The sequence below is a fragment of the Maylandia zebra genome, linkage group LG7 (genome assembly GCF_041146795.1).
Source record: "Maylandia zebra isolate NMK-2024a linkage group LG7, Mzebra_GT3a, whole genome shotgun sequence".
Lineage (NCBI taxonomy): Eukaryota > Metazoa > Chordata > Actinopteri > Cichliformes > Cichlidae > Maylandia > Maylandia zebra.
Genome location: NC_135173.1, coordinates 43402831 through 43429526, shown reverse-complemented (window position 1 = coordinate 43429526; position 26696 = coordinate 43402831). Strand labels below are relative to the sequence as shown.

General features: G+C 39.2%; 4 protein-coding genes across 5 annotated transcripts; 2 read left to right on the top strand and 2 right to left on the bottom strand.

The window, feature by feature from the left end:
• Positions 1-1436: 1436 nt before the first annotated feature.
• rnf170 (ring finger protein 170) lies at positions 1437-6723 on the bottom strand. The gene is made up of 7 exons (XM_004538243.4): positions 6501-6723; positions 5672-5835; positions 5297-5372; positions 4694-4808; positions 4366-4439; positions 2761-2892; positions 1437-2357 (listed from the first exon to the last, which is right to left on the bottom strand). The coding sequence occupies exons 2-7, from the start codon at positions 5809-5811 to the stop codon at positions 2088-2090; spliced, it is 807 nt and encodes a 268-aa protein (XP_004538300.1). The 5' UTR covers positions 5812-5835; positions 6501-6723; the 3' UTR covers positions 1437-2087.
• Positions 6724-7133: 410 nt separating this feature from the next.
• gpn3 (GPN-loop GTPase 3) lies at positions 7134-10563 on the top strand. Its single transcript, XM_004538244.6, has 8 exons — positions 7134-7320; positions 7458-7566; positions 7747-7914; positions 9086-9210; positions 9332-9447; positions 9642-9738; positions 9847-9975; positions 10195-10563. Exons 1-8 carry the CDS (start codon positions 7273-7275, stop codon positions 10258-10260), a joined length of 858 nt encoding a protein of 285 aa, XP_004538301.2. The 5' UTR covers positions 7134-7272; the 3' UTR covers positions 10261-10563.
• A 44-nt stretch (positions 10564-10607) lies between these two features.
• arpc3 (actin related protein 2/3 complex, subunit 3) lies at positions 10608-13886 on the top strand. The gene is made up of 7 exons (XM_004538245.5): positions 10608-10748; positions 11125-11224; positions 11797-11873; positions 12297-12365; positions 12500-12626; positions 13160-13254; positions 13652-13886. Exons 1-7 carry the CDS (start codon positions 10743-10745, stop codon positions 13712-13714), a joined length of 537 nt encoding a protein of 178 aa, XP_004538302.1. The 5' UTR covers positions 10608-10742; the 3' UTR covers positions 13715-13886.
• A 131-nt stretch (positions 13887-14017) lies between these two features.
• On the bottom strand, positions 14018-18484 carry LOC101476756 (ubiquitin-conjugating enzyme E2 G1). 2 transcript variants are annotated; one of them, XM_004538246.6, is made up of 6 exons: positions 18170-18484; positions 17688-17790; positions 17494-17591; positions 15445-15623; positions 15158-15264; positions 14018-14909 (listed from the first exon to the last, which is right to left on the bottom strand). In XM_004538246.6, the coding sequence occupies exons 1-5, from the start codon at positions 18210-18212 to the stop codon at positions 15169-15171; spliced, it is 519 nt and encodes a 172-aa protein (XP_004538303.3). In that variant the 5' UTR covers positions 18213-18484; the 3' UTR covers positions 14018-14909; positions 15158-15168. The 2 variants fall into 2 exon arrangements, with proteins under 2 accessions (XP_004538303.3, XP_004538304.3); XM_004538247.6 differs by having other exon boundaries at positions 15158-15268; positions 18170-18460.
• Between the last annotated feature and the right edge of the window lie 8212 nt (positions 18485-26696).

Sequence of the window (26696 nt, the reverse complement as noted above, 5' to 3'; positions counted from 1 at the left end):
ACCTAGGGGTGGATTTTTGGGGACATCCACTCCTGCGAAAATTGGCAACTGTCTTGAATATTTTTTCACATGTGGATCATTTTTCTTGCTTTCAAATTATCCACACAGAATCAGTCCACACAAAAATGTTGTTGTACATGCACAAAGACAATAAAGGGCTATTCTGTTCTATTGTAAAAAAAAAAAGTTGGAGCAGGTCTAACCACACACAAAAAATTCCCATCAAAAGCAACTAATGATTTATAAAAGAAAACCACTTGATTTCTTCATGCAATTGCCACAATTCCATTTAATTTAGATGGAATCCCACTAACCCTGAGAAAATGAGTGCACGTGATATCTTTGAAATTATGTTAATAGATTGTATGAGAGAAGCAGCATTTTTACACATTTCTGACATGCATTTTGGCATGTACACGAAGTCTGTGCACAAAGTGCCCCTTGCATGATGCTTCCAAAATAAAGATTACATCAGGGTGGGACTTCCAAAAAACCTCTCAAATGTAGTTCACCTGGAGCATTACAACATATGCTGCTGTCTCTGGCTTTAGTTTAAACTGAAAGGGACACTAGTGGAGCAGTACTCAAGTATGACACATACTGGTATGTGGGCACACCCTAAAACAAGACATTCCATGAGGTAGCTGCTGGTCTCCTTTTTTGGTAATATAAATCTCTGAAATACAGTGAAATTTACAGTTAACCTGCTCCTTTTACTTTGCCTACCATGACAAGCTTATCAAACATTGGCTTGAATCCCCAGAAACCAAATAGCCTGGACTCATTGCTCAAAAAGTAACCATGGTTACACAGTAACTTTGAGGGAAAAGGGCAGATAATGAAGTCTCCCTCTCTGGCTCCACTAGACAACACTACCTATTTAAGTAATCACAACTAAAAAAAAATAAAAATAATAAAAGAAGTTGAGGTGGAGATATTTACTGTGCACCAGTCAGAAGTTCAAGCTGGATTTACACTTGAACAGTTTGGTAATCCCCCATTTATTTATATCCTCAGTAAAACACATTTTGTATAGAACATTAATTTAATTTGAACATAAATAAGACTTTAATACATTTCAAAATCTGACAGATTGAGAGACTCTGACGTTCTGAAAAGCTCTGTAGTGCGTGAAGCTGAACTGACACTGACAAACTGATTAAGATCCTGAAATGTGAAGAAGAAAAAAAAAGAAAAAAAAAAAAAGAGAATCCTTAAAATAATCTTTGAACATTGAAACATGACATTAACATTCATTACTTGAGTGAGCTGATGATTAAAAATGAACTTTGATCAGTTCTTTCTTTTCTTGAAAAACAAAGTCATCTCTAACTGAGAAATCATCATCAGACTGGTTGGTGTTGTTCACTATATTTTCACGTGGGTAAGCCCAGGAAAGTTCGAAGCATGTTAGAATGGATGAATAAATCTAGACGTTTCCAGGTGAAAAACTTTAGTGATTTTGACACAAACATTGGTTTCAAGTCATGGTTATGCAGGTTACAGATCACTGAAATATGGGCGTAACTATAAATGAATAAAGCAGGTTCTAATAACCCCATTAACAGGGTTCTTGTAACACACCTTTGCTTGTCAACTGACAACCCAAATGTAGACTGTTGACTTTAAATCCATTTAATAAAGACATTACAGTTTTACACGATTGTCTCCATAATGATGACATACACATTAACCAAATGCCCGTTCATGGCACTGTTGACTATTTAGTTAAGGTTGGAAACTGACAGGCAAGAAAGACTTTCCTGACTGACCTCAGTGCCTGACTCCAAGTAGATTTTTACATTGCATCCTTATATTCTGCTTCTGTTGGTACTGACTCATATGACCTTAGAATCTTGAATGGTAAATTCTATATACAGAGTCAATATTGAGAGTACTTTTTTTTGCTAACCCATCTCCTGTGATAAAATAACATCCAAGGCTTCAGAGAGAGAGAGAGAGAGAGAGAGAGAGAGAGAGCGAGAGCAAAATCTGTATTATCGACTAACTGCTCTTAGAACATTTATTCCGTTTTTTTGCACGTCCTCAGATGTTGACTTCACTCTTCCCGAGGCTTTTGAGAAGGCCTAGCCGTTCAGTCTCTGAGTAACCACCTCTCTGTACATGATAGAGATGTACACAAAGAGAAGTAGGATTACAAAGAAATCGTCCATGAATCCCAGAAGACCAAAGAGCGCTTCGGGAAGGATGTCGAGCGGAGAGGCCAGGTAGGTGATTGCCCCAATGAGGCAGAGAAGAATTCGAATCCTGAACATCCAGAAGAGGCCACCCACAGTAAACATCTCTCTAAAGGCGTGACGAAGCAGAGTGGGCACATCCCGCAGCCTGTCCATAAACTGAGGTAAACCACAGAAACAAAGTTGTCAATAATAACTCACGTTTATCTCATTTAAGGTAGTATCATATCGGCCATTTCATGGATGGCTGCAAATTTTAAACCCCTCTCTTTCACATGTCTCCCATGATAGACTTGCAGAGAGAGCAAACATCCACTTCTTTAACAACTTTCCTAACTTTTGTATCAAGAATATAACTGTTGTTGGGTTTCAGACTATGACTCACAGAGACAAAGAAGGAGTTATACAATGGAGAAGTCCGCAGCTCCCAAGACCAAAGGAGACAGATCAGGTCATAATCAGATGAGCACCCCCCCTTAAAATATAACCATATTCTGGGTTGTACAGAATGAATATTCGAACTTAAAGCCCCAATCTAAATAAATATCACTGAAATACTCACAGATCTCGGCTGGCCGGAAAACCTGCGGTTGTAATCATTGATATCTCTTAATATTAGCTGAGGTTCAGCTTCCCCATCCTGTACCCTCTGAGGACCAGCGTGCTCATGAAATAGTGGAAAGAGCAATGTTACCTGGAATTAAAAGAAAAAAAAAATTAAAGATATTTTTAAGAAGGATACCAATACTGATATTGATGATAATCACATACATCGGTTGACATATATACACTTTTTTTTTTTGGGGGGGGGGGGGGGGGGGGGGGGGGGCTTTGTTGCCAGTACAACAGCAAAACTGCTGAGAGAGATTGGGATCAGAGGACAGGCACAATGGCAGGCTATAAGAGAATTAGCTAACACTGCTGAGAGGACCAGTCACAGGCTATGGCTACAAAGGGCTGACATCACTTGGGCAGCTAAGGCAGTCAGCTAACTGCGATACACATGCCAAGGATTGATCACCACGACCAATCCTTGGCATGAGGCAGGCCCACCACGGGCCTGCCTCAACAGGGGGCGTCGAAAGAGTAAAACATAACATTAAAAGTTTTGCTGGTTGACTGCTACAGCTGTCTCAGGGCCTCCTGGGGACTGTGCAGTTAACTTCATGGTAGTACTAACTAAAAAGAAGAATGAAAAACGTTCCACTCTTCTCCCCTCTGCTCTTCTTCCCTTTTCTGGTAGGCAGTGGGGAGGTAGAGCGCACAGCCAGATCCGGCGGGGAGGTGTGGGAAGCCAGATCGGGCGCCTCCTTCCAGCTCTCCTCTCTGCTCTCTCCTATCTTATCTCATCTTACTTGTCTTACTCCTCTCTGTCACCTTTTCTGTCCCTTTGAAGAAATGAGGCTCCATAAATGCTAAAGAGGTAAGTATTTCTCAGTTGTAGTGAATAGATAGAAAATAAACTGTAGAAAATTAAACAGGAGAAAGAAGGAGAGAAAAACAATTTTAACATAAATCATTGACACACTCCAGGGCCTGATCAACCCTGGCAGGGCCTCCTTGGATGAGGAGTCTAGTGATAATGGCCGAAACACCCGATGAATCCAAGGTCCACTACGGACGATGTGTCGCAAATTTAACAATTTAGATCAGATCTCTAATCCCTAAACCTAAGCAGGGGAAATGGCAGGCTAGCTTGGGTAAAAGAAGGCACACGACGATGTGTGCTGCTGGTAAAGTTTCTGCGCTGCTTTCTTCATAACAGCCATCCTTCAAGATTTTCTCCATTAAAAGCAATGCATTGTCTGGGATTGTAACATCTAGTCCTTTACTGAAACATTAGAGGCATAGATAACAGTTTTCCCCAAAATTTGCCATGTGTTTTTCTTTTTATGTACTCATTTATAGTTATATCGGCCAGTTGATATTATAAATCAACTGGGTGGTAATATATATATATATATGTAGAGCAGTGACAGGTCACACAGCACCGCTCTGACTGACACATCACTTATTCCATTTAACACTCATTTCCAACAACTGTGGCAGTAGCTAAACGCCTAAAAAGAATTAAGGTATTTTTGTGCATTCAAAGATATGAATACAGAACAGCTGGCAACTTATGAATATCCCTAGTGTGCATTTTAACAAGTACTGAAAGACTCACCATTTGTCTGCAGATGGGGCAGTTAATAGCTCCCAGCCAGGTGCCGTACCTCCAGTAGGCTATGATGCAGGAGCCTGTGTAAGAATACAGGATATGGCACATGAGTAAAACTAAAGCACAAAAAAAAAAAAAGAAAAAATAATTTTTTTTTTTTTTTTTTACTTCAAATGATGTTTTCCTTGATGTGCATATTTTCAAATAATGTCAACATTTGTAGAAATTTTGTACTTTTTGTACTACTTTTTTAGTAATGAAATAAGCGATTAAAAGAATGAAATCATATTGTTTTGTTTAGTGCACATTACTGAAATCTGTACAATAATCTCACCACAGAAAAGGTGTCCACAATTGGTTTCCACAGGCAGAACAGCCTGCTGTAAACATACAGGACACGACATGTCTGTGTAATACTGCTGCCTGGCTTCAGCCTGGGGATTTTCATCCTGCAAAATGAAATCAAAAGCATACAAATTAAAACGTTTAGCACATTTGTTATAACAGAGCGCACAATTTTGAGAGTCATTCCCTCCAAATGAACAATAAAAATTATAAACCATTTACTAGCTGTAAAAGAATATTAATATTTATCTATAATCAGCCCTTTTGCAACTTCCTGTTGTGACTTGACAATTTAAACCTTTTCAGTTCCTTCTTCTGGACTTTTGCCAGTTCTAGAGCCAAAACTAATTGCTTCTTTTAAATTTCAGAGATATAAATATAAATTTTAGAGGTTGCTTTCTTAAGATAACATAGAAATTAAACACCAACAAAATAATAGTTTTAGTAAAGGATGACATCCTCCAAATTAAAATATAATCCTCAAAACTCTGCTTTTCTGAGTTTGAAATGTTCAGGCGATGTTTCAAACCACTCAAAGGATTCCAAGTAATACGTAGGGCTAAAAAGGCTAGAGCTGCGCTTGCGTCTTTACCTGCTCGGTCTGGAGCTGTTGTCGGACGGCTCTAACATGCTCCTGATTCTCAGGATGAATATTTTGCTGCTCTTGTCTGCAAATGTCAAAGGATGATTTGGCAATCAGATGTTTGTCAGCGTAAACTATGAAACAGAGCATGACAATGCAAATCCAAGACAGTGAGCTAAGTTTTAATACACTAACTGCCTGTGAACACAGTAATGAAACGGTAACACTGATGAACTTCATCATCAGTGTTACGAGTAGCCCTAAAGTGCAATATTCTACATGATTACAACCCTCAGATATATGCATATATTATCGGTCCTGAACACCTGTCATCCAAAGAAAAAGAAAACGGCACTTTCCTTTTATTAAACAACAATTGCTTACCTGCAGAGGAGAGTGAGGAGGCCTGCAAGGAAGGCGACACTGAGCACCACCACAAATAAGACCTGGTTGCTGACACCTTCAATGAGAGTGTCCTCATCTTGGATCAAGTAGTCCAAGTCCCCATGCTGACCGTCCTCCATCACCCACACTCATAGCCTACAACTCTGGAAAACAGAGGGGGAGAAGAAAAAAAAGATCACTAATTACAATTTTAAATGTTAGTAAAAGCTATATAATTTAACGGACTATGAGGTTCCACTAATGTATTCCCAAGTCTGTGAATGCCACAAATCTGTGGGTTTACGGAATTAAGCTGCGAACTTAAAGGCTTGTTTTTAAGTGACCTGTTAGCAATAGCAGCGATCAGTCCATTCTTACCAAAACGTTACAAAAATAGGGTAGCGACACTTTATGTCTAGTCTACTAGCCTACTTGTCCCTGCATGTAGCATTCTTCCGTTCACTGTGTTGCTATTATCAGCTAGCAACGCCCGCTTGCCAAGTTTAGCGCTGGCGTAGATTAGCTTTTAACACATTAATGAGCACCGCTACTGTTGGTAATGACAGTGCGTGGCTTTTGGAAGTTCCTCCACCATAGACAATATTGAGCCCTGTAGTTATTTATGTACCAGTGAAAGAAGGACAGCTTCTCTCTTTAAGTCTGAGCTCTTACGGGACATTTAACGACTCTTTGACGACAGGCTTAGCAGGGCCGCCTTAAGTTATAGCAAAAGAGTGTGGCACAGAGCATAATGAAGCTAATACTGTTTACGTAACGTGCAAAGTAATTTGAAACGTTTTGCAAGACGGACTATGATGAAAGAGCTCACCTGATAATAAGAAGTCCACCTCCAGTCGGTAAGCTCTTTCCAAAAGCTTCACCTATCCGCTCCATCCACTCTATCGAGACATTTCCCTCCCCAATTATGACAGCTTTTAGAGGCTCAGTCAAATTAGGAGACCAGGAGCAATCGCTTGCGTGTTGTTGCTCTTGCTTGGCATGCCGATGGTAATGTTTCGGTTTGCAACGACTTCCTTTCCTTCTTATTCTCTTAGAGGTATGCAGGTTAGAAGCTACGACGACAGAATGCTGCCCCCTAGTGTTTAGTAATGACGTTATCTTTGTACTTTATCCTTTATCCCATTATTTTTTTTGTTTTATTTTACATAAATTAAACATATTATACAAAGAGAGAGTAATTTCTGAAATTATTTAACTGCTCAGAAAAATAGTTTTAGCTTTTTAATGTATGTATTCTCCTACGTTTATTTAACTTCATTATTTATGAGAGACTTGTATTCTGTCTCTACTGACGGAAATGTCTTACCTTAAATAGAAAGACGTCTTCATATAGTGTATAACTTAACAATTAAATTTCTTAGTAATGATCCAAGCTTGTTAACCACGCTTTGACCAATAGGTGGCAGAAGTGCTAATACAATGTAGATGTTTCTTACAAGAAGACGAAGAAGAAAAAGAAGGAGAAGAAGAAGCACAAGCACCACCACCGCTAGTGCATCAATATTACGAACAGTTCTACGAAGCTACTTTTGGCGACAAAAAGGACCCAGTTTTACACAGCTCTCTTTAACTGAGGCGCAATGCCTCGTTATGCACAGCTAGTGATGGGTCCCGCGGGTAGCGGTAAGGTAAGTTATCACTCATTCAGTTAAACTTGTTGAAATACCTTGTTGTGCTATTCGGCTAATGCTAAGGCATGAGGTTGTCTTGTGTTCAACACAGACTGCATCTGCTTTTTGTTTACTGGAGTTCATTTTCATTTCAGAGTACCTACTGCTCCACCATGGTCCAGCATTCAGAGACCTTAAACCGTTCGGTTCAGGTGGTCAATTTGGACCCAGCAGCTGAGCACTTTGATTACCCTGTCATGGCAGGTAAATGCAGCATAGTTTTAGTTTATATGACATAGTAGTGTCCATAGAAGAGAGGAAGATACGATTAACCCTGATAAATGGCTTTTAATTAGGCTCTAACATTAATTCTTGCTTTAGCATTTAGCATATAGGAGTTATTTTACACAACCCACATGGTAACTTTATTATGTTTGCTCTCAGACATTCGTGAGCTTATTCAGGTGGATGACGTGATGGAGGACGAGTCTTTAAGATTTGGCCCAAACGGAGGTCTGGTTTTCTGCATGGAGTACTTCGCAAACAACTTTGATTGGCTGGAGGAAAGCCTGGGCCACGTGGAAGATGACTACATATTGTTTGACTGTCCAGGTAAATGTTTCAAAGAGGGTATGTTGAAGCCAGACTTCCGTTAGCTTCAGCACAGTGCAGTTGTTTGTGCTGGAGTGTGGATGGGATTCAACATATCCTGGGCACTGTTATTTGTTAATTTTGTTAAAATCACCAAAATAGATTTACACTCATGACCACTTACCCTCAAAATTACCTTAATTCCTTATGGCATACATTCAACACGGTGAATTCCTTATAGACTTTGGACCATACTGACACGATAGCATCACAAAATTGCTGCAGATTTGTCAGTTTGTTTGAGATGCCAAAACGTTGATTTTGGCCATCTGAGACTGAAGAAGGCACTTGGATGAGTGATATAATGTTTCTCCCACTGAAAGTGCTATGGTTTTGATGGACAGGATCAATGTTTTGGGATTTCATTACCTGGATGATTGAGCATGCAGCGAGACATAGTTTGAGATGATTTTGAGCTTTGTAGTATGACAAATTATCCTACTAGAAGCAACAGTCAGAAGATGGGTTTACTGTGATCATAAGGTAGTCAGCAGCAATACTCAGGTAGGCTGTGGGGTTTAAATTATGTTTTCTTGAACCTTTGCAAATTATAGCCTCAGTTTCCTGGTCATAGTTGACAGTAGTGGCACCTGGTGTGGTGTTCTGCTGCTGTAGCCTATCCGATTCAAGGTTCAACATGTTGTGCATTCAGAGATGTTCTTCTGTAAACCTAGGTTGTAATGAATATGAGTTTACTCTTGCCTTCATATTAGCTTTAAACAGTCTGGTCTTTCTCCTCATACATGAACAAGAATTCTCACCCAGAGAAGTGGCGCTCTTTTTTTTTTTTTTCTGGACTGTTGTCTGTAAACCCTACGGATGGTTGTTGATGGCTGTTTGGGGAAAATCCCAGCAGATCAGTTTCAGAAATACTCAGACCAGCCCGTCTGGCATCAATAACCATACCATATTTCCCTTTTCTGATGCTTGCTTTAAACTTCAGCATATTGAACGTGTCTGTATGCTTAAATGTAGTTGAGCTGCTGCCATTAGAGAGTAACAAACCTATTGAATTGGCAGATGAGTGTATATATCATTATTTCAGTCTTGGAACAAGGTATGTTATCGTTGGAAAAGTGGTTGTCCGTGTGTGCCTCATAGAACTGGTGTGAAGCGTGGCTTCTCTTTACAGGGCAGATTGAGCTGTACACACACCTTCCTGTAATGAAGCAGCTGGTGGAGCAGCTCCAGCAGTGGGAGTTTCGGGTTTGTGGAGTTTTCCTTGTTGACTCGCAGTTCATGGTGGAGTCTTTTAAGGTAACAGTCTCACAGTGTCTTCCTCTGATTTATTTGATTTTCCTTTTTTAACTTCATTTCTGTACAAACACAAACATAATGTAATAGTGAGAGCACACCTTTTACTTGTCTCCTACTGTAGTTTATCTCTGGAGTCATGGCTGCCCTCAGTGCTATGGTGTCATTAGAGATTCCTCAGGTAAACATCATGACCAAAATGGATCTGCTTAGCCCCAAAGCAAAGAAGGAGATTGAAAAGTAAGTTTCATATGAATTGACAATGTTAAGTGCACACAAAATCTACAAAAGTAATTCCCTTTGTCGTCTGTACTAGGACTAGATTAATGTTTTCTTTTCATGTTATTCAAAACCTGAACATGTTTGAAGACACAATTCTTAGTTTTAATTTGCTTACATTTTTATGCATTGCATTTTTTTTTTTTTTTATAAAGATACCTGGACCCGGACATGTACTCGATGATGGAAGACGGCTCCAACACAATCAGAAGCAAAAAGTTCAAGAAGCTAACCAAAGCTATTTGTGGTCTCGTAAGTAAAGGCCTTGATTTGGTACTGCATCATGTTTATGACCAGATTGATATTTTTATTAATATATTTGTCTGTTTTTAGTGAGACAGTATCTGTTTGTGTATCTAGATTGATGACTACAGTATAGTAAGATTCCTCCCTTTTGACCGCACTGATGAAGAAGGTATTAACATAGTACTGCAACACATTGACTTCTCAATACAGTACGGAGAGGACCTGGAGTTTAAGGAGCCAAAGGTGAAGAAACAGCACAACCCACCCACCCCAATTAAACACAACTGGAAAAAAATAAATATATATATATATATATATAATAAATATATATTTATATAATAAATATAGTGTGTGTGTGTGTGTGTGTGTGTGTGTGTGTGTGTGTGTGTGTGTGTGAGATGCATTATATAGCTTTTCATGATCAACCAGTTTTTTTTTGTTCTGTACCTTGTTTTCCTACAGGAGGTTGAGGAACAGCCTGCTAACCTAAATTATGACGACATTTTTCAAGACAAAGCGAACAGCTGAGGCGGAGTACGGCCAATCCTGCAAATACAGACTTTGTGTAGCAAGACTGGCAAAGGAGTTCCAATCGGACTGTTTGTTGTAACTGGATGGATACCGAGAAATGGACACGTGAAGAAGATTGTGGATATCATAAATAATGTTTCATGTTTTTTTTTTTTTTTTTTTTTTTTTTTTTTTTTGATGAAAATGAAGCTATTCATTTAAAAGTATATTTTAAAACAGTGGTTTGATGCATTTAAATGCTTAGCAGTTATTAAAAAATATTGCTATTATATTTTTTTGAATAAAATGCAACGCAAAATACACGTTTTGCCGCCCGTGTGATGTAAAGTGTTTATTTAGCGCCCCCGGCTGGTTGATACGCCACATGACACGTGGCCACTTCCTGTAAAGCCGAAGGGTGGGACAGCACGGAAGCAGCATCTTGCAAGTGTTGGAATATTTCTGTCGCTGAGCAGTTGGACTGATATTTATCATTCAACATGCCGGTGAGTAAAAATAAGAAGGAACACACTATTATTGACGAGCAGAGAACTTTACTGCTAGGATTAGAGCAGAAATATTGCGCTGAAATCCCACTGAGTAGGAAAAGAGGGGCCTCCGAGTTAACGTTAGCATAGTTCGCTAATTACCTAACCATTTGGGTCGCAATTTAACGATGTTTGACATGTCAGAAAGCGCAAATTCGCGTTTGATGCTTTGTTGCAAATAGGTTTTAGCACGCTGCCTATACTACTTCTTATTATTTGGTTCTACGGTAACATAACTATTAAACCAGGCTAGCATAGTAGCAATGATGCTATCTGGCAGAAATGTTCCCAAAGATATCAGGTGACAGCAACTTTTTCTTTTAATATTTTTCAGGCGTATCACTCAAACCTGATGGCCACCGAAACGAGGCTGGTGGGGAACATGGCTTTGCTCCCCGTCAAAACTCAGTTTAAAGGACCAGCCAGAGGAGACGGTAAGGCTATGCGATATATTTTACTTGTGTAATATTTATCGAGTATATTTTACTCGATAATGTCCTTCACATAACGCATATCAATTGTAGTGAAGTCTATAGTAGTGTTTTTTGATTTGGTTAAGTCATTTTTAGGCAATGGGTTGTATCTTGTTATGACCCCTACTGTATTTCCTGATACATGCATCAGATACACTTCCTTATATGGTGTAAAAAGCTCATCCTCAACTTCTAACTTCTTCATTAGAGTCTATGAGCACTTCTGTAATAAAACGGTGCATTTTGTAGTGTCTACTCCACCTAAATGTTCATTTCAGTCTTCCATGGTGTTGTGGGGTTTGACAGGTTCAGTGCTATTGAATAATAAAGTTATTATATTTTGTGATTGGGTGATTCTAGTTGCTTGTTAGCAGTTCATAAATCAAGAATGGAGCTCTGCTGGTAGCAAAAAGGCCTGCATGGCCAAAACGGGAAATGACATTTTAACAGTGACACATACATATGCACATGCACAAATACTGAATTTAGAGCCATAAATTTGTTGATTTCTTCTTTGCTTTTTTAAATTTTAGGCGTAGATTCTGATATTATTGACGAGGCTATCTACTACTTCAAGGCCAATGTTTTCTTCAAGAACTATGAAATCAAGGTAAGCAATTCATTGACATTTGCACTGTTTTGATTGCATGTGTTCCATGTTTAAGGAGACCAAAATAGTCATAAACCTTAGGGTGGTTTTGCTGTATTTGTGCCCCCACCATTGTATCAACATATAATTTTTTTTTTTTTTTTTAAAGTAGCTTAATAAGTTTTATTTGAATAAGGAGGCAGGTATGCACCTCACTGGTGCCCCTTTTCCTCTATGTTTTCTCTTACTCTCTGGAGCAGCTGAGCACTTGGTTTTTCCACATGCCCTGGCTTGCCTCTTCCTGTGATTGCAAACAGTGCAATCTTTTCATAGTTTGCATAGTTTAGGCTGTTCAATTCTGAGACCTAACTACTACAAATTACAGTAACCTCAATGCTTTATATAAATTTTTCAAAAATGTGTGTGTACATGTGTTTCTTTCAGAATGAGGCAGACAGGACACTGATCTATGTCACACTCTATATTTCTGAATGCCTAAAGAAACTACAGAAGGTAAATTGAAATCCCCACAAAGGGCTTAATGCAGTTTCATCACTTGTAGCAATGAGCTACTTAAATATATATATTCAAGTAGGTGACCAGAAAACATAATCAAACTATTTCCATTGGGATATGTGGCTCTACAGTGCAGCTCCAGGAGCCAGGGAGAAAAGGAGATGTACACTCTGGGCATCACAAACTTTCCCATTCCTGGAGAACCTGGCTTCCCCCTTAATGCTATGTATGTCAAACCTGCAAACAAGCAAGAGGAAGGTAAGAAGCCACAAGCTAGGATTAGTACATGTTTGTCTGCCTTAGGGTGTTTATCAGTAAATAAGTAAAAACAAACTTGACATTTCACCATATTTATACCAACTGGTTATGTTGTTTAAATTCCCTGACTCTGAATTAGACTGGTTCCTTTGTACACCTCTTATATTTCAAGGTAAAAATAGAAATGCTGACCTTTAAGCTTTAGGGGTCTGGGGCTGAAAATGTTGTTTTATACTTATGTGATTATCATTTATAAAGTACCAACTGTTACACATGAAACTAATGGAATTCCACCCTATTTAAAAACTCCTGAAAATATCGAGTTATTTTACTGAACTCCATATCCAAGTGAATCCTCTCAGATCTTTTACAGCAATCTTACTCCTAAATCTAAATGCCTGGATCTTTTTTTTTTTTTTGTACAGTATATTATGTGGAAGGTCGACTACTAAAGCCATGCCTTCCTGCTGTTAAACAGTAGTTGTTGCTGTCTGTGGCTGGACTGATAATATTTGCTCTTCATCCTTCTTTAGAGACTATGAGGGCCTACCTCCAGCAGCTCCGACAGGAGACTGGCTTGAGGCTATGCGATCGTGTGTTTGACCCCCAGACAGATAAACCCAGCAAGGTAAGTCTGGCATGTCCAAAGTGATTGGCTGTTGCGGTCTGTGAACATGACAAGGGAAATGTCTCAGGGCTAATGCACCCCTTGTTCCTTAATTACTGTGTCTGATGCATCCAGTAGGATTTAAGTTGCAATACAGAAAAGAACTTGCATAGCTCATATTTGGATCAGAGGCGAACGAAAATTAACTGTTGTTCCTGTCTTGATTTCCTGCCTCCTTTATCTGATTTATACAACTTAATATCAAATCTAGGTCACCACACAGCTAACCCAGGAGGGATACAGGCTCAAATGCTAGATTTAAGCTGCTTTCTACAATCTAAATATGTGCAGGTTTCAGCAGTTAACACTGAAACGTGTCCTTTTGACTGAAAAGTTTACCAACTTTTTCTTCTTTCAGTGGTGGGTTTGCTTCGTCAAGAAGCAGTTCATGAACAAAAGCCTGTCAGCCCCTGGACAGTGAGCAACTAGGACTGCAGTTTTCTACACTTGCAAGATGGATTTTTGGGTGGGGTGGTAAAGGAGGGTCTGCTTTTGTGTTAAGATTTTATACAGTTTATGTTCAAGCATGTCTTCACTTGTTGATTATATTGAGCTGGTGCTTAATTCAATAAAGCAATTATGGAGATGCGAAACTAGTGCAGTTATTGCCGTTTAGTTTTTAACCAAATGTGCCACTAGGTGTGAAGGAAAACTTCAGTGACTTGAGGTCTGTTTAAGGATGTGTTGGTGTACAGCGGAGGGAAGAAAAGGTTTCTACAGAAAGAACAGTATCTGCACGACTTTATTCACACTTATATCAATACAACTATATTTCATTTGACATATCCATGCTATTGTAACCATAAAAAAAAAAGCTGTTACATATAAACTTCTGTAAGAGGTATTAAAATAACTGCTGACCTGTGACCTCTTCCATAGGAATGAGAGAATACATTTACTCTACATATGCAATCACAAGGATAGGAAGAAAGTCTTAATTTAAAAAAATAATAATTAAAATCACGGTTTCTCTTTGGTTTGTATGAGACACCTTTTTTCCTTGAGTTAAAAAAAAAAAAAAACGCTCTTAAATGCAGTCCTTGCTGAAGTTAAGGCAGTGTTCAAGTTCACCAACAAAGGAAAGAAGAAGCACCTGAGAAAGAGGAAGATGTGTTTCAAGATTTCCATCTGATCAATGACTGCGATTAATGAAAAACTGCATATATAGTGAAATGAGTGGCTCAGTGTTGCAAATTGAAGGAAAAAAAAACTCGAGCAGTCGACACGCAACAGCTTCACTACAAATAAATAGATTAATATAAACAAGCTTTAGAGAAGGTGCATTTATCCTGGTGCCTTCTCCAAAATCTGATGATTTTTTTTCCCCATACACAGAATTTAACATTACACTACTTAAATTATGGAAATCATCCTAAATATTATGTTAATACATTTACTTTGGGGGAAAAAAACAAAATAGGAGCAGTGTACTGTCAAATTCCATAAGTATGCAAGCCACACAAAAAGGCTGCACATGTCCTGCTAGTGAAATGCTGATAAAGTGCAGCATTGATGTTACTGCTGTTCAGCAATATTCATGAAGAAGTTTCTTCACTGGCAAAAAGTTGCAAAGATCTGCCAGCCATCTCCCTCAACGGGCAATCCACATCCAGCTCCTACCCAAGAAAAAAATAAACATTTCAGTTTCTGTTCTAGTTTCATAAGGAAGTAAATCACTATGGTAGAAGGCTATGAATTCAGAGGGCTCTAAAAATCAAACAAACTAACAAAAAAAATAAATAAATTTGTAATGCATGAACAATAAAGCTTCTTCTTGTCATTACTTAAAATGCAGCTAATGCCAAACTTGCTCAAAGGCAGCCTAGCAGATGTGAAGAGGTTAAATCTGGGTGATTGTACTTACAGAACTGATGATCAGACTGACGCCTTAGTCAAAAGCAGTGTCTTGGCTTTTCCGTACACAACGCGCCACCTTTTTCTTAAAAATTCCTGTAGGATCTTCTCTCCACTCTTTCTGCCGGGTATAATAGACAGTGATTTTATACAGTGTCATTTACTCCCTCCATCACTTCTTGTTTCTACATCTTGGCCACACAAGCTGCACAAATCAGAGATGCCTGTAACACGTTTACTTCATTTCTCTTAGAGCTTACACGTTGTCTGAAGCTAGCGGAGAACATGAGCACTTACAGCTGCATCCACATTGGCAGGAGAATCTACATTGGGATCTGCCAGCATGGAGATGACACTGATCATGATGGTCTCCACTGTATGGATCGGTAGCCAGCGCTCCTCAGGCTTCTCGTAGCCGTACTTGTCCTCACCAGGTTCATGCAGAATGGAAATGCAAACTTCGCCATTTTTTGCCACTGGCATAAAAGAAAACAGGAAAATAAACAGACTGTTACAGTGCTGCAGATATAAAATAAAAGGTAAAAGCTCATTAAGGGACTTTTACCACAAGTGGTGTGGTATAGGCTTATTCCATACCACTTGTGGTAAAAGTGGCTCATGTCATACCACTTAAAAGTACACGATTGATGGATCTATTGATCCTCACCCTACTGATATAGTTAACATACACAGACTACCAACTGAAGAAGCAATCATAATAGCAAAATAATGATAATAAAAGCAAAACATGTTTCTTCTTAAAGTGTTATTGGTTATGTATTTAATGTCATTTAAAGAATTTTTTCCAGATTCACAATTTATTTATTTTATAAAATGAAAATTTGAGTAATTTAATTATAAATATAATTAGTTTTTGTCCCAAGTACAATCCACATTATTACTTAAAAAGCAGATTTACCATTCCTTCACTCTGGTATCACTCAATTTCAATCATTTCAACTAAATATTAATTGTGTTATGTATATATGATGAAACCAATCAGCCAGCTGAGAGACATAATCTGTCTAGCGTGTATTGAATCAGCCCTGGGACCCAAAACATGTCACCTAGAACGGGCAAAGGAGACATCCTGGAAGAGAATAGCAGCTCTACTCTGAGGCCCTCACTCCATTTCTAAGGCTGAAAGATGACACCATTCGGAGAAAACTCATTTCCATCACTTGCACTTGTGATCTTATTCTTTCAGTCACTACTCAGAGCTTGTGACCACAGGTGAGAGTAAGGACATAGATCAGTCGGTAAACAGACAGACTCACTTTTACACTAGTCTCCTCACCACAACGAACCAGTACAGCACCCACACTGCTGCCAAGACTGCACCAATCTGCCTGTCACTTTCCCAACTCCCCTCTCTTGAGAACAAAACCCAGATATACTTGAACTCCTCGACTTGGTGCAGCAACTTGTCCCCTACCCAGAGTGGGCGCACTCTTCCAGCTGTGAACCGTGGCCTCAGACCTAGAGGTGCTGATTCTCATCTCGACTGCAAACCACTCGGGTGTAACCTGAAAGTCATTTCTCAATGTAGCCAACAAAACCATATCATCTGCAAGAAGCTGAGACAAAAGACCCGATATCCTCCGTCAATTAGCTGTGTCTAGAAATTCTCCCCATAAAACGAGTCTGTGACAAATAAAAGCCTTGGCGGAGACCAACACCCACTGAGATCGAGTCTGATTTAATGCTGGGAATGCAAACAACTAAAAACACCTAAAGCTAAATGATTACTACAAGTAGTTATAATACACAGTTTGCCTCTTGCTTTGCTCAGGGCATGCTGGCATGTCACAGAAGCAAACAGTTGCTACTTTCCCATCTGTGTTTTGGGAGCAAAGTAAACATCTTTTTTTTTTATGTAGGTCTTCCAGTCCAGTGTTGGACAGCCACATCAGGTGTTTTCACTGTGATTTAGTGGTCATTAAAATGTGTTCAGAAATTGCAAAATGATGATGATTAATCTTGTAAATCACACACGCTGCTCTCCGGTATATAAGCTGCATTTATAGGGTAAAGGTAGTGGTATCGGCAATGCTGGCCCTGTATTTGCTTCATATCTGATCAATACCAAAATCTGCAGTATTGCACAGCACTACTGTACATACCCGAGTGTTAAGCTAAGGCTTATATATTTTTAAAACTCATAATTCTTGTATTTTTTAATAATATAAATTACCATCTAAGCCATTGGCTGTGATTAGAAGTAATGTTTGCATAATCATAACCACAATTTAAGACAGCCCCCCCCCCCAAAAGAAAAATGCTAATTTTCTATCCTTTGATGTAGAATACATAAAGAGGAAGAGGTTCTGAGATGCTTGCTCTTACCATTTGGATGCCAGATTTCAGTGGCGAACTTCATCTTAGGAGGCTTCAAAGGATAGTCGCGAGGAAATGTTAAGATAGCTTTGAAGAAACCTCCTTCACTGAAAATGAGAAAGAGGATGGTGTTAACAAGACCAGCTTTAGCTTCAGATGGATATAAATCCATTAGTTAAGATCAATAAACAAGAATCACTCACTATAATGTGTCTTGAGGTCCAATAACGACCACTTCCCATTGATAAATGTTATCATCGTCCACGAGCCCGGCAGAAAAGCCGTCCACTGGGTTCTTGATCAGTTCTGCAGATTCAAAGTGATCAAACGTGTTTAAACTCACCACACTGTGTGTTTCGAATAACATCAAGTAGACATGGAGAGAGTAAGCACATGTAATGAATGGGGGTGTACTGACTTTTAAATAGTAGCTGTTGAGCAATAGCAGCTAGCCTTAGTCATATGTCCGCTAACAGCTGTGTGACACGCTATCTACGCGCGACACGTGCATTACAACTACATTTTCAAGCTTTTATATATAAAACACACAGGTCACATATGACAAACACTGCTACTACTAAACAACAACCAAACGAAACACGTCTGCTTCTCACTTGTGACTGACAATAAAACAAAGTGAAATGCTAGTGTCCACAGACTTAGCAGCAACAGTTAGCTAACTTACCTGATAATTGTTTACGCAATAACAACGAAGACTGTCCCGTCATTTTACAAATGTATGTTTTCGAGTAAGAAGTAACTAACACAAACTAAAGCTGTGGAAACGATTTAAACTACACCGTCCACGTTTCTTCTCTCTCAGACAGCGCCGTCAGTGACTTATAAAAAAAAGTGGTCTGAGGAAGTAGTGAGCCATTTTTACCCTGAGTCAGATCTCTCAGGCAAATCTTCCTCCCCATGTACGTAGCATACCACAAATGTCAGGGTAAAACTAAGCTAAAACTGTGCTAAAATATTTAATTAAATCGAATAAAAATACAACTGGGTTTTAGAAAAAATGTAACGTAAATTAAATCATGTGCACATGTAATGACAGTTAAACAGCCAAATGCCGTGCATTAAAAAAAAACCCCAAAAAAACAAAACAAACCTCTGTTATCTGCTAGCTTAAAAAAAACTATCATTTTACCTCAAATTAACCAGGGAAACATTAAGACTACAGATATTAAAAATCTCCCTAACAAACATATAACTGACTAAAACACTTTGTTTCTCCTTTATGCATATTAATGTATAATAATAACATAATAATAATGATAATAATAATACATTTTAATTATAGGCGCCTTAAAGATCGTCAAGGTCACCTTACATTAGTACAGCAAAATAAAAACATAAGGCCCTATAAATGGTAAATGGCCTGTAGGACCCCAAAGCGCTTCACATATCCAGTCATCCACGCACACATTCACACACTGGTGATGGCAAGCTACATTGTAGCCACAGCCACCCTGGGGCGCGCTGACGGAGGCGAGGCTGCCGGACACTGGCGCCACCGGGCCCTCTGATCACTACCAGTAGGCAACGGGTGAAGTGTCTCGCCCAAGGACACAACAACCGAGACTGTCCAAGCCGGGGCTCGAACCGGCAACCTTCAAATTACAAGGCGAACTCCCAACTCTTGAGCCACGATTGCCACGGCTATATATATATAAACCCTCTGATGTATAACCTTTACTGTTAAGAGATATACAGTATGCATAAAAGCAACCCACAAACCTGTTAGATAATTTATCCTCATACCTGCTTGAGATTTAAGACATTATTAAGTACAGGTAAGTATGATAAAGTCCTGTTTGCTGTTGCATCACTCACTATACACTTTTACAGACACTACACAACAGTATGGGCAAAGTTGACAACTTAGCACTAAATATATTGACACAAAGAACTTTAGAAATTTATATTCTAAATAATATATTCATACAATAAAAAATATTCTCAGCCTTATTTTGATATGAAATTTTTAAAATAAAAATCTTAATGCTCAACAAGAAAAAAATTAGCATGGATTTGTGATATATGGAGAGCAAGTAAAAATCCCTTGTTTGTCTTGTCAGACTTACTCTGGATACAATTGTTCACAGTAAATTCAACCACTCAAATGTAGGCAAATGTTGACACAGAATACTGAATTACAACTGTTCTGTGATATAAAAAAGTGGAAATCAACACACAGAAATATTAGTCAGGGTTAGCAATAGTTGGAAAGCTTTCATTACATAGTGTTTATACTTACTACATAAAGGCCATTAATAAGAAGACTGTTTTTTCTATGGTACTTTGAAGACTTTAAAGCCTTTATATTTCTGTGTTGGATGACTGAATTCGCAGAAATGGCCTATATAAAAACTTTGCTCTATTCAGGCCTTTTAACCTGAACTAAACTCATATAGTGGGATATAATAGTGCTGGTTACCATCATCAACTCTTATCTAGCATATATGTCCATTCTCTCCTCCCACTCCCTCTACTGTCTCTTTGTTACTTCCCTCTATGATTGACCGCTTTTAAATCCCTTTAAGTCAGATTTCAAATACACTGATCTCATTTTGCTTCTTTACTTGCTACAGCAACATCTTCATAGCATTCCACGCCTACATGTGCTTTGATCTCTAAAAGTACCATTACATTCCAAAAACACCCAATACAGATCTTCAAAAAACCTCTAAAATGACTCCAGGCTTGACCAAAAATGATCCCTTTATCATGCTGTCAATGCATGGGCTTAAAACATCATCTGTGGTTGTAGCAGCCTTCTCTAAGAAATAGATATCCATGTGTTATACTGTGAAGGTGAAATGCTTAATTCTCTTTCAGTCATTTTACAGCCTCCACATATTTTGCCTTTTCACCGTCTTGGCTATTATTTTTCCTCTCTTCTTAAAGATTTATTTAAGGCTCCAATGTTGTTACTCAGGGCATGTATCTTTAGCTTGCCATCATTTAATATTGTCTTCATTATCTTACACATTAGAGATGCTGGCAGCACAGTGGTGAAGGGCTTTGCACAATAAGAAGGTCAGAAGTTTGAATTGACTGGAAACCTTTTTGTGTGGAGTTTGCACTGGTTCCCTGAAGTCCAAAGACTGCACAATAGGGTAACTGGTGGTTTTAAAGTGGCAATAGGTGTGGTTGTCTGCCTATCTATTTTTTCTCTGTGATGGACTGGCGACATGTCCACGGTGTACCCTGCCTTGTTCCCAAGTGACAGCTGGGATAGGCTCCAGCCTCCTTGCGACCCTGAATTTGATAAGAAAATAGATGGATGGAAACTAGCTGTAGGTGTGAACATGAGTGTGAATGCTTGTCTGTCTCTCCTTGCTAGACCTGATTGAGTGGCGACGTGTCCAGGGTTTATCTCTTGTCCCATGACAGCTGGGATAGGCTCCCCACCTCTGGTCCCTGACTTGGATAAGCTGATTCATTAGGTCTGTATGCATGTTAGTATGTGGCCACCTTTCTTGGTTTGAAATTGAAAAACTGCATGCTATCCGTTGATATTTCACACTGCATTGCTAGTCTCCACCCCTAAGGCCATTCTGGTGTAGTAATTTATTGATCTAATCATTTTGTGCAATAAAATACATGTTTAGATTCCAGTTCACCTACTCTCCCTAATATTTATTACTTGCTTTCCCCGCTGATGTTTTTGAGCCTATGACACTGTAATGCAATGCAAAATTTTTTTTTATAGTTGACTCTATTGCTCTAACCATCTGCATTATCACATGAGTCATTCCTCCCTAGAAGAATGTGTGAAATCTGTGTTTATCTAAAAAGATATCATTAGATTCCCTGCCTAGTGACAGAAACATAAGCACATTAAATGTCATGGACTTTAACTAATTAGCACCCTAACTGACATCCTCACTTTTTTAAGATCTCCCTTAATCTCCCTTGTTTTCTTTTCACATGTTTGTTCGGCTCCTCTAAAACTTGTGACTTCTCCAGAAAATTTCATGCTGCCTGAACCAGCACTCTAGTCACCCCAGGTGGTCCTTTACAGACTTGTTTGGTTTTGGCCCACAGGCACCCATTATAAATGCAGAGAAAAGACAGTTTTTTTAATCAAATATGTATCAGGAGGAGTTTCTACTTCAGTTGGTCTTAAGGGTGAATTTTTTTTGCATGCTCACAGATGCTGCTGTCATCCTGACTAAAAAAACAACAAGAAGAAGAACTGTCATTTTCCATATGCTGTTTTCCATAACTCCCACATTGCAGGAAACTGCAGAAAACAAAAACACATCTAAATGTCCAACATTTAAAATAGGTAAGGCAGGGTCTAAATTGGATGTGTGCATCTTTCTCTGTGTTGGTTCATCCAAAGCAATGAAGTCAAGCTTGCAGTAACTAATTGGTTGCTCAGTTCATGTTTTACATCCACAGTCTCATCCTGCAGCTGCTTAGCTATTTGCTGATTAGTATAGAATCATAACTGTGCAAATGTGCAATGTGGTAACCCTAAACACACTACAGCTGGGTTCAGACTGTTACTGTCTATACCAGAAAGCCAAAAACTTAGACCTCAATTGCATTAGTCAGAGTGAGGAATGAAGTGGGATTTGGTTCTGGTCAGGAGTCAGTGAACAGTAGAGGATTTTGAGTCATGTGAAAAAGAAATTTTTACAGGACTTTATGCAGTCCTGTGGAAAACTAAGCACACAGTTGGTAAACAGTCGAGGTGGTCGTGCTCATATGCTACATTAGTTTTTGACCGATGTAATGGTCTTCATTATAGCCAAATGTTTCCATTTTGGTCTGTTTAATAGCTCCACGGCAGACCCAACCCGATTTTCATGCTTTTCCGCATACGTTATTATTACGGTTGCTGTTTTCACAATCAGCTGCAACTTTGCAGCTCCCAGTCAACCAACAAGAACACTGCAGGACCTAGTTCACCCTTTAAGCCAGCGAGACATGATTGCGAATGCCGCTCAGGTGAGTCCGCCTACCCCCCCGCGAGCGGAAGAGGCAATCAGCCCTGACTAAGGGCGCCCCCGGCCCCTGGCCCAGCGACAGGGAGGTGTTAGTTTTTTAGGCTTAGCACAAGGCAGCCAATACCACTCATGCCATTGTTTGCTTATAATTCTTGTTTCTTTTTGTCCAAAAGAGAGCAGTATTGTGCAGGAATCAATGTATAGTGTGCCAAATCAACACAAGAGTTAAAAAAATGTTGCAGTCTTATGTCAGTGCGAGTGGTTGTGCCTCTCTGTGTTTGCCCTGCTACAGACTGGCGATCTGTCCAGGGTGTATCCCGCCTCTCGCCCTATCGTAGCTGGAATAGGCTCCAGTCCCCCTGCGACCCTGTCAAGGATAAGCGAAACAGAATGGATGGATGGATGGATGGCTGTTGTAGTCTTAACCCAACATAATTTGCAATTTATTATTTATTTAACTTAAATACAATTTGCATGTGCTGGTGTCAGCATCATAAAATACTCCCTCTCCATTTAACAGTGCCTGGAATGTAAATGTAAGCTATGCTTCCTTTGAAGAATGATGCAATACTTTGATGGTTTTGGCCTGGTTGGGTATCAACTGTTATTTGCCTCTGACTGTGTGAAAAGATCCAAAGCTTTTACATTTTGCAACATTAGATGGTGCTGTAAGCAAAATGCAGATTAAAGCAATCAATTTCAGACACATTTATCTTTTACAGTGAAACAGTAAATAAAGACAAATGCACAAACAATGGGTCCAGGAGGGGCAATGTTGCAACATCCATTTTATAAGTGAATGTAATGGAGCTCTTGGGAAGTGTGATATTAACTCAGCACACTAAAAATAACCATGGTATTAAACAGAAGCTGTACTTACTGTATATATGCTGGTTTGATTATCGTTATGGTACTATTAAATGCCATATCATTAGACTATGATATAGGATGATGATGGTAAAAATGCTGCATACATCTGCATCTGTGAAAGACTGCACTGGGAGAAAAGACCGAGCCTAGGGCAGTGGTTATTAGAATGTAATTTGTTGCACTGATTAGAGTTGTCTCAAAATCACAGTGGAGTTTGCACTGAGAAGGCAAACTAGCTGCTGACCTATACCTCTTACCTGATAATTTACTTAGACCTCTGTGACAATGGTTGAAAAGTGCCCACTCCTTGTAATTCAGCTGTGGCTGGCTGAAGCCTGGAAATCAGATATACCATACTCACTGTGTTTCACTGAAATGTCAGCATGTTCTGATGAGGAAAACGATGAAGTGGCAGGTTATGAGTACCTCAGAGAAATGATTTTAATTACTTGTGTTTGTGCTTGTCTGGTTTATTAGATCTTATCGGAGCACCTCTTAACAATAAAAGCTGTTTTTTCCTTAGAAGTGGTTTTAAGCATTTCAGTCAGGTACACTCCTATCTGGTGGTGTTAGACACATCACACAAACAACTTTGTCTTTATGGTCTCAGGCTTTGGCTGTTTGTGTGATCTCTTTACCTTGCATGGCAAAGGCGCTCTAAACATCTTTAAAGAGTTTTCTTTTTTCCTCGTAGTGTATCGCCCTCTGAACTCAGTAGGTAACATTGTATCTTTGAATGTTGAAAGGCAAGCACAAGTTTGAGCCTTAGGCACTCCTCTTTAAGAAAACAGTCCAACACTTGCTACTTCATGTGCTTCTCAACACAGATGGCAATGTGATTCCTGACAGTATTATCAAAGCTAAAGTAGACGCCAATTGTTGTGCACAGTTTCACACAGCGTTTTGGCCTGAATAGATCAGAAGTCTTAACTTTGAGTTAAACCATGTGCACTGTTGTTTTTGAGGTGCTTTAAATGATCAATGAGCATATGTATGTATGAAATTGCTTGTTACTAAACTTGTTTGTGCCAGTGTAACGGTAGCAGCAATTACTACTAAACATGGTGTCAGTTCCATTATTTCACTATTTGTTGAAACAATTTGAAATGCACTGGTTCAGCAGACTGCTTTTTTTAAATACATATGTATATATATACAAAGAATGCAATTACAAGTTAGTATAACTTTTCTTAATTCAGTTATGATTGTGGTCATGGAACCATTTACAGTTTTGGGGGAAAAGGGCTAGATAAAGCATGAAGAATATCTTTGACCTTTATGAAACTGCAGAATACTGTGATGGAAAGTCGCCATGCTGTTGCTGAAGCAATTAGTGAAAAGGTTGTTCCTAGTATTGCACTGCAGAGCTAGTGGGATTACTTACTCTCATGCGATTCAGATTGCTGTTAAAGGTTCACAATGATTCACTGCCTCGAACAAGCAGTGCCTGTGCCTATGGGTAGATTAAACTTCATACACCTTATTATTTAGGAAACCAGGTGAAAGCTCTGCAATTATACACTTGCCTCCATATATTTGTTTTTATCAATGCACAACACACATTTTTGCCAAGAAGTTTGCAATGTACCTTCAGGCACTGAAAGAAAATAAATCTGAAAGTGATAGGCGCAAGTTATGGGCTCAGGATGAAGATTCTCACTTACTGGCTCAACTGTTTTAACCGATAAGAACAGATTTGTTTCAATAGCTCTAATAAGTTAAATAAAGCCACAATAAAAAGCTGATTAATCGGCACTAATTCAAGAAATATTAGTTGGGGTCCTTCTATAGCTCCTGGGTTTAGCAGGTGACCCATTTGCCAAAGACTACTGGAGGGAGGGGCTGGGTTTGAATCTTCACCGGACCCTTTTCTGAATGTCATTCCCACCAATGCTATCTCTCTGCCTTCCTGTCTACTCGCTCTACTATCCTGTCAATAAAAGCTTAAAAAAGGGAGACATTAGTTGCACCGGAACAATCTGAAACACCGTTCCAGCACCTTCAGTTAATGAGCAATTAAATCTGATAGGCAGGTTAATGCATATTACTGTCAAATTATTTAATTTTTTATGTGCTGCGGCCTGGCATTACTTCCAGCGATGGCATGAAGATATTTGCACTTGCTCACTAATAAGAAAATAATTGCATCCTACCACTCGCTTACACCTTCAACGCATCTCTTTTTTTCCTTCCCTTTCCTGCGATGCTTTCATAATTCAGAGGCAAATAAAGTTTTGGTTGTGCTACTCAGCGTCTAGCTAGCGCTGCAGAAGAGGAGTGAGCGTGAATGGAATAACCTTTTTAGAAAATGCAGTTTTTGTAAAATTTTGTAAATGTACAGTCGCGGTAGCCATTTCCCATAGAGAGAAAGTGAAATGTGCATCGCTCAGAGATGGAGAAGCGTGAGAAAGAGGAGACAGGAAAGGAAGATGAAAGACCATTTTCAAATGTAAGGATTGCTTAGCAAGTGAAATTTTATAAACTGGAAATTTAAATCTTAGATGTATTGTACAGTGGGGCAAAAAAGTATTTAGTCAGCTACCGATTGTGCAAGTTCACCCACCTAAAATGATGACAGAGGTCAGTAATTTGCACCAGAGGTACACTTCAACTGTGAGAGACAGAATGTGAAAAAAAAATCCATGAATCCACATGGTAGGATTTGTAAAGAATTTATTCGTAAATCAGGGTGGAAAATAAGTATTTGGTCAATAACAAAAATACAACTCAATACTTTGTAACATAACCTTTGTTGGCAATAACAGAGGTCAAACGTTTACTATAGGTCTTTACCAGGTTTGCACACACAGTAGCTGGTATTTTGGCCCATTCCCCCATGCAGATCTTCTCGAGAGCAGTGATGTTTTGGGGCTGTCGCCGAGCAACACGGACTTTCAACTCCCGCCACAGATTTTCTATGGGGTTGAGGTCTGGAGACTGGCTAGGCCACTCCAGGACTTTCAAATGCTTCTTACGGAGCCACTCCTTTGTTGCCCGGGCGGTGTGTTTTGGATCATTGTCATGTTGGAAGACCCAGCCTCGTTTCATCTTCAAAGTTCTCACTGATGGAAGGAGGTTTTGGCTCAAAATCTCACGATACATGGCCCCATTCATTCTGTCCTTAACACGGATCAGTCGTCCTGTCCCCTTGGCAGAAAAACAGCCCCATAGCATGATGTTTCCACCCCCATGCTTCACAGTAGGTATGGTGTTCTTGGGATGCAACTCAGTATTCTTCTTCCTCCAAACACGACGAGTTGAGTTTATACCAAAAAGTTCGACTTTGGTTTCATCTGACCACATGACATTCTCCCAATCCTCTGCTGTATCATCCATGTGCTCTCTGGCAAACTTCAGACGGGCCTGGACATGCACTGG

Coding starts and splice junctions, on each gene's coding strand:
- rnf170 (XM_004538243.4), bottom strand. CDS start 5,811: ATGGAGGACGGTCAGCATGGGGACTTGGACTACTTGATCCAAGATGAG. Junction 4,809..5,296: donor AACAGCTCCAGACCGAGCAG/GTAAAGACGCAA, acceptor TTCATTTTGCAG/GATGAAAATCCCCAGGCTGA. Junction 4,440..4,693: donor TTGTGGACACCTTTTCTGTG/GTGAGATTATTG, acceptor ATTCTTACACAG/GCTCCTGCATCATAGCCTAC.
- gpn3 (XM_004538244.6), top strand. CDS start 7,273: ATGCCTCGTTATGCACAGCTAGTGATGGGTCCCGCGGGTAGCGGTAAG. Junction 7,321..7,457: donor GTCCCGCGGGTAGCGGTAAG/GTAAGTTATCAC, acceptor TTTTCATTTCAG/AGTACCTACTGCTCCACCAT. Junction 9,739..9,846: donor CCAAAGCTATTTGTGGTCTC/GTAAGTAAAGGC, acceptor TTGTGTATCTAG/ATTGATGACTACAGTATAGT.
- arpc3 (XM_004538245.5), top strand. Junction 11,874..12,296: donor TCAAGAACTATGAAATCAAG/GTAAGCAATTCA, acceptor TGTTTCTTTCAG/AATGAGGCAGACAGGACACT. Junction 13,255..13,651: donor AGACAGATAAACCCAGCAAG/GTAAGTCTGGCA, acceptor TTCTTCTTTCAG/TGGTGGGTTTGCTTCGTCAA.
- LOC101476756 (XM_004538246.6), bottom strand. CDS start 18,212: ATGACGGGACAGTCTTCGTTGTTATTGCGTAAACAATTATCAG. Junction 17,791..18,169: donor ATTGCGTAAACAATTATCAG/GTAAGTTAGCTA, acceptor TTGAATCTGCAG/AACTGATCAAGAACCCAGTG. Junction 17,592..17,687: donor GGACCTCAAGACACATTATA/GTGAGTGATTCT, acceptor TCTCATTTTCAG/TGAAGGAGGTTTCTTCAAAG.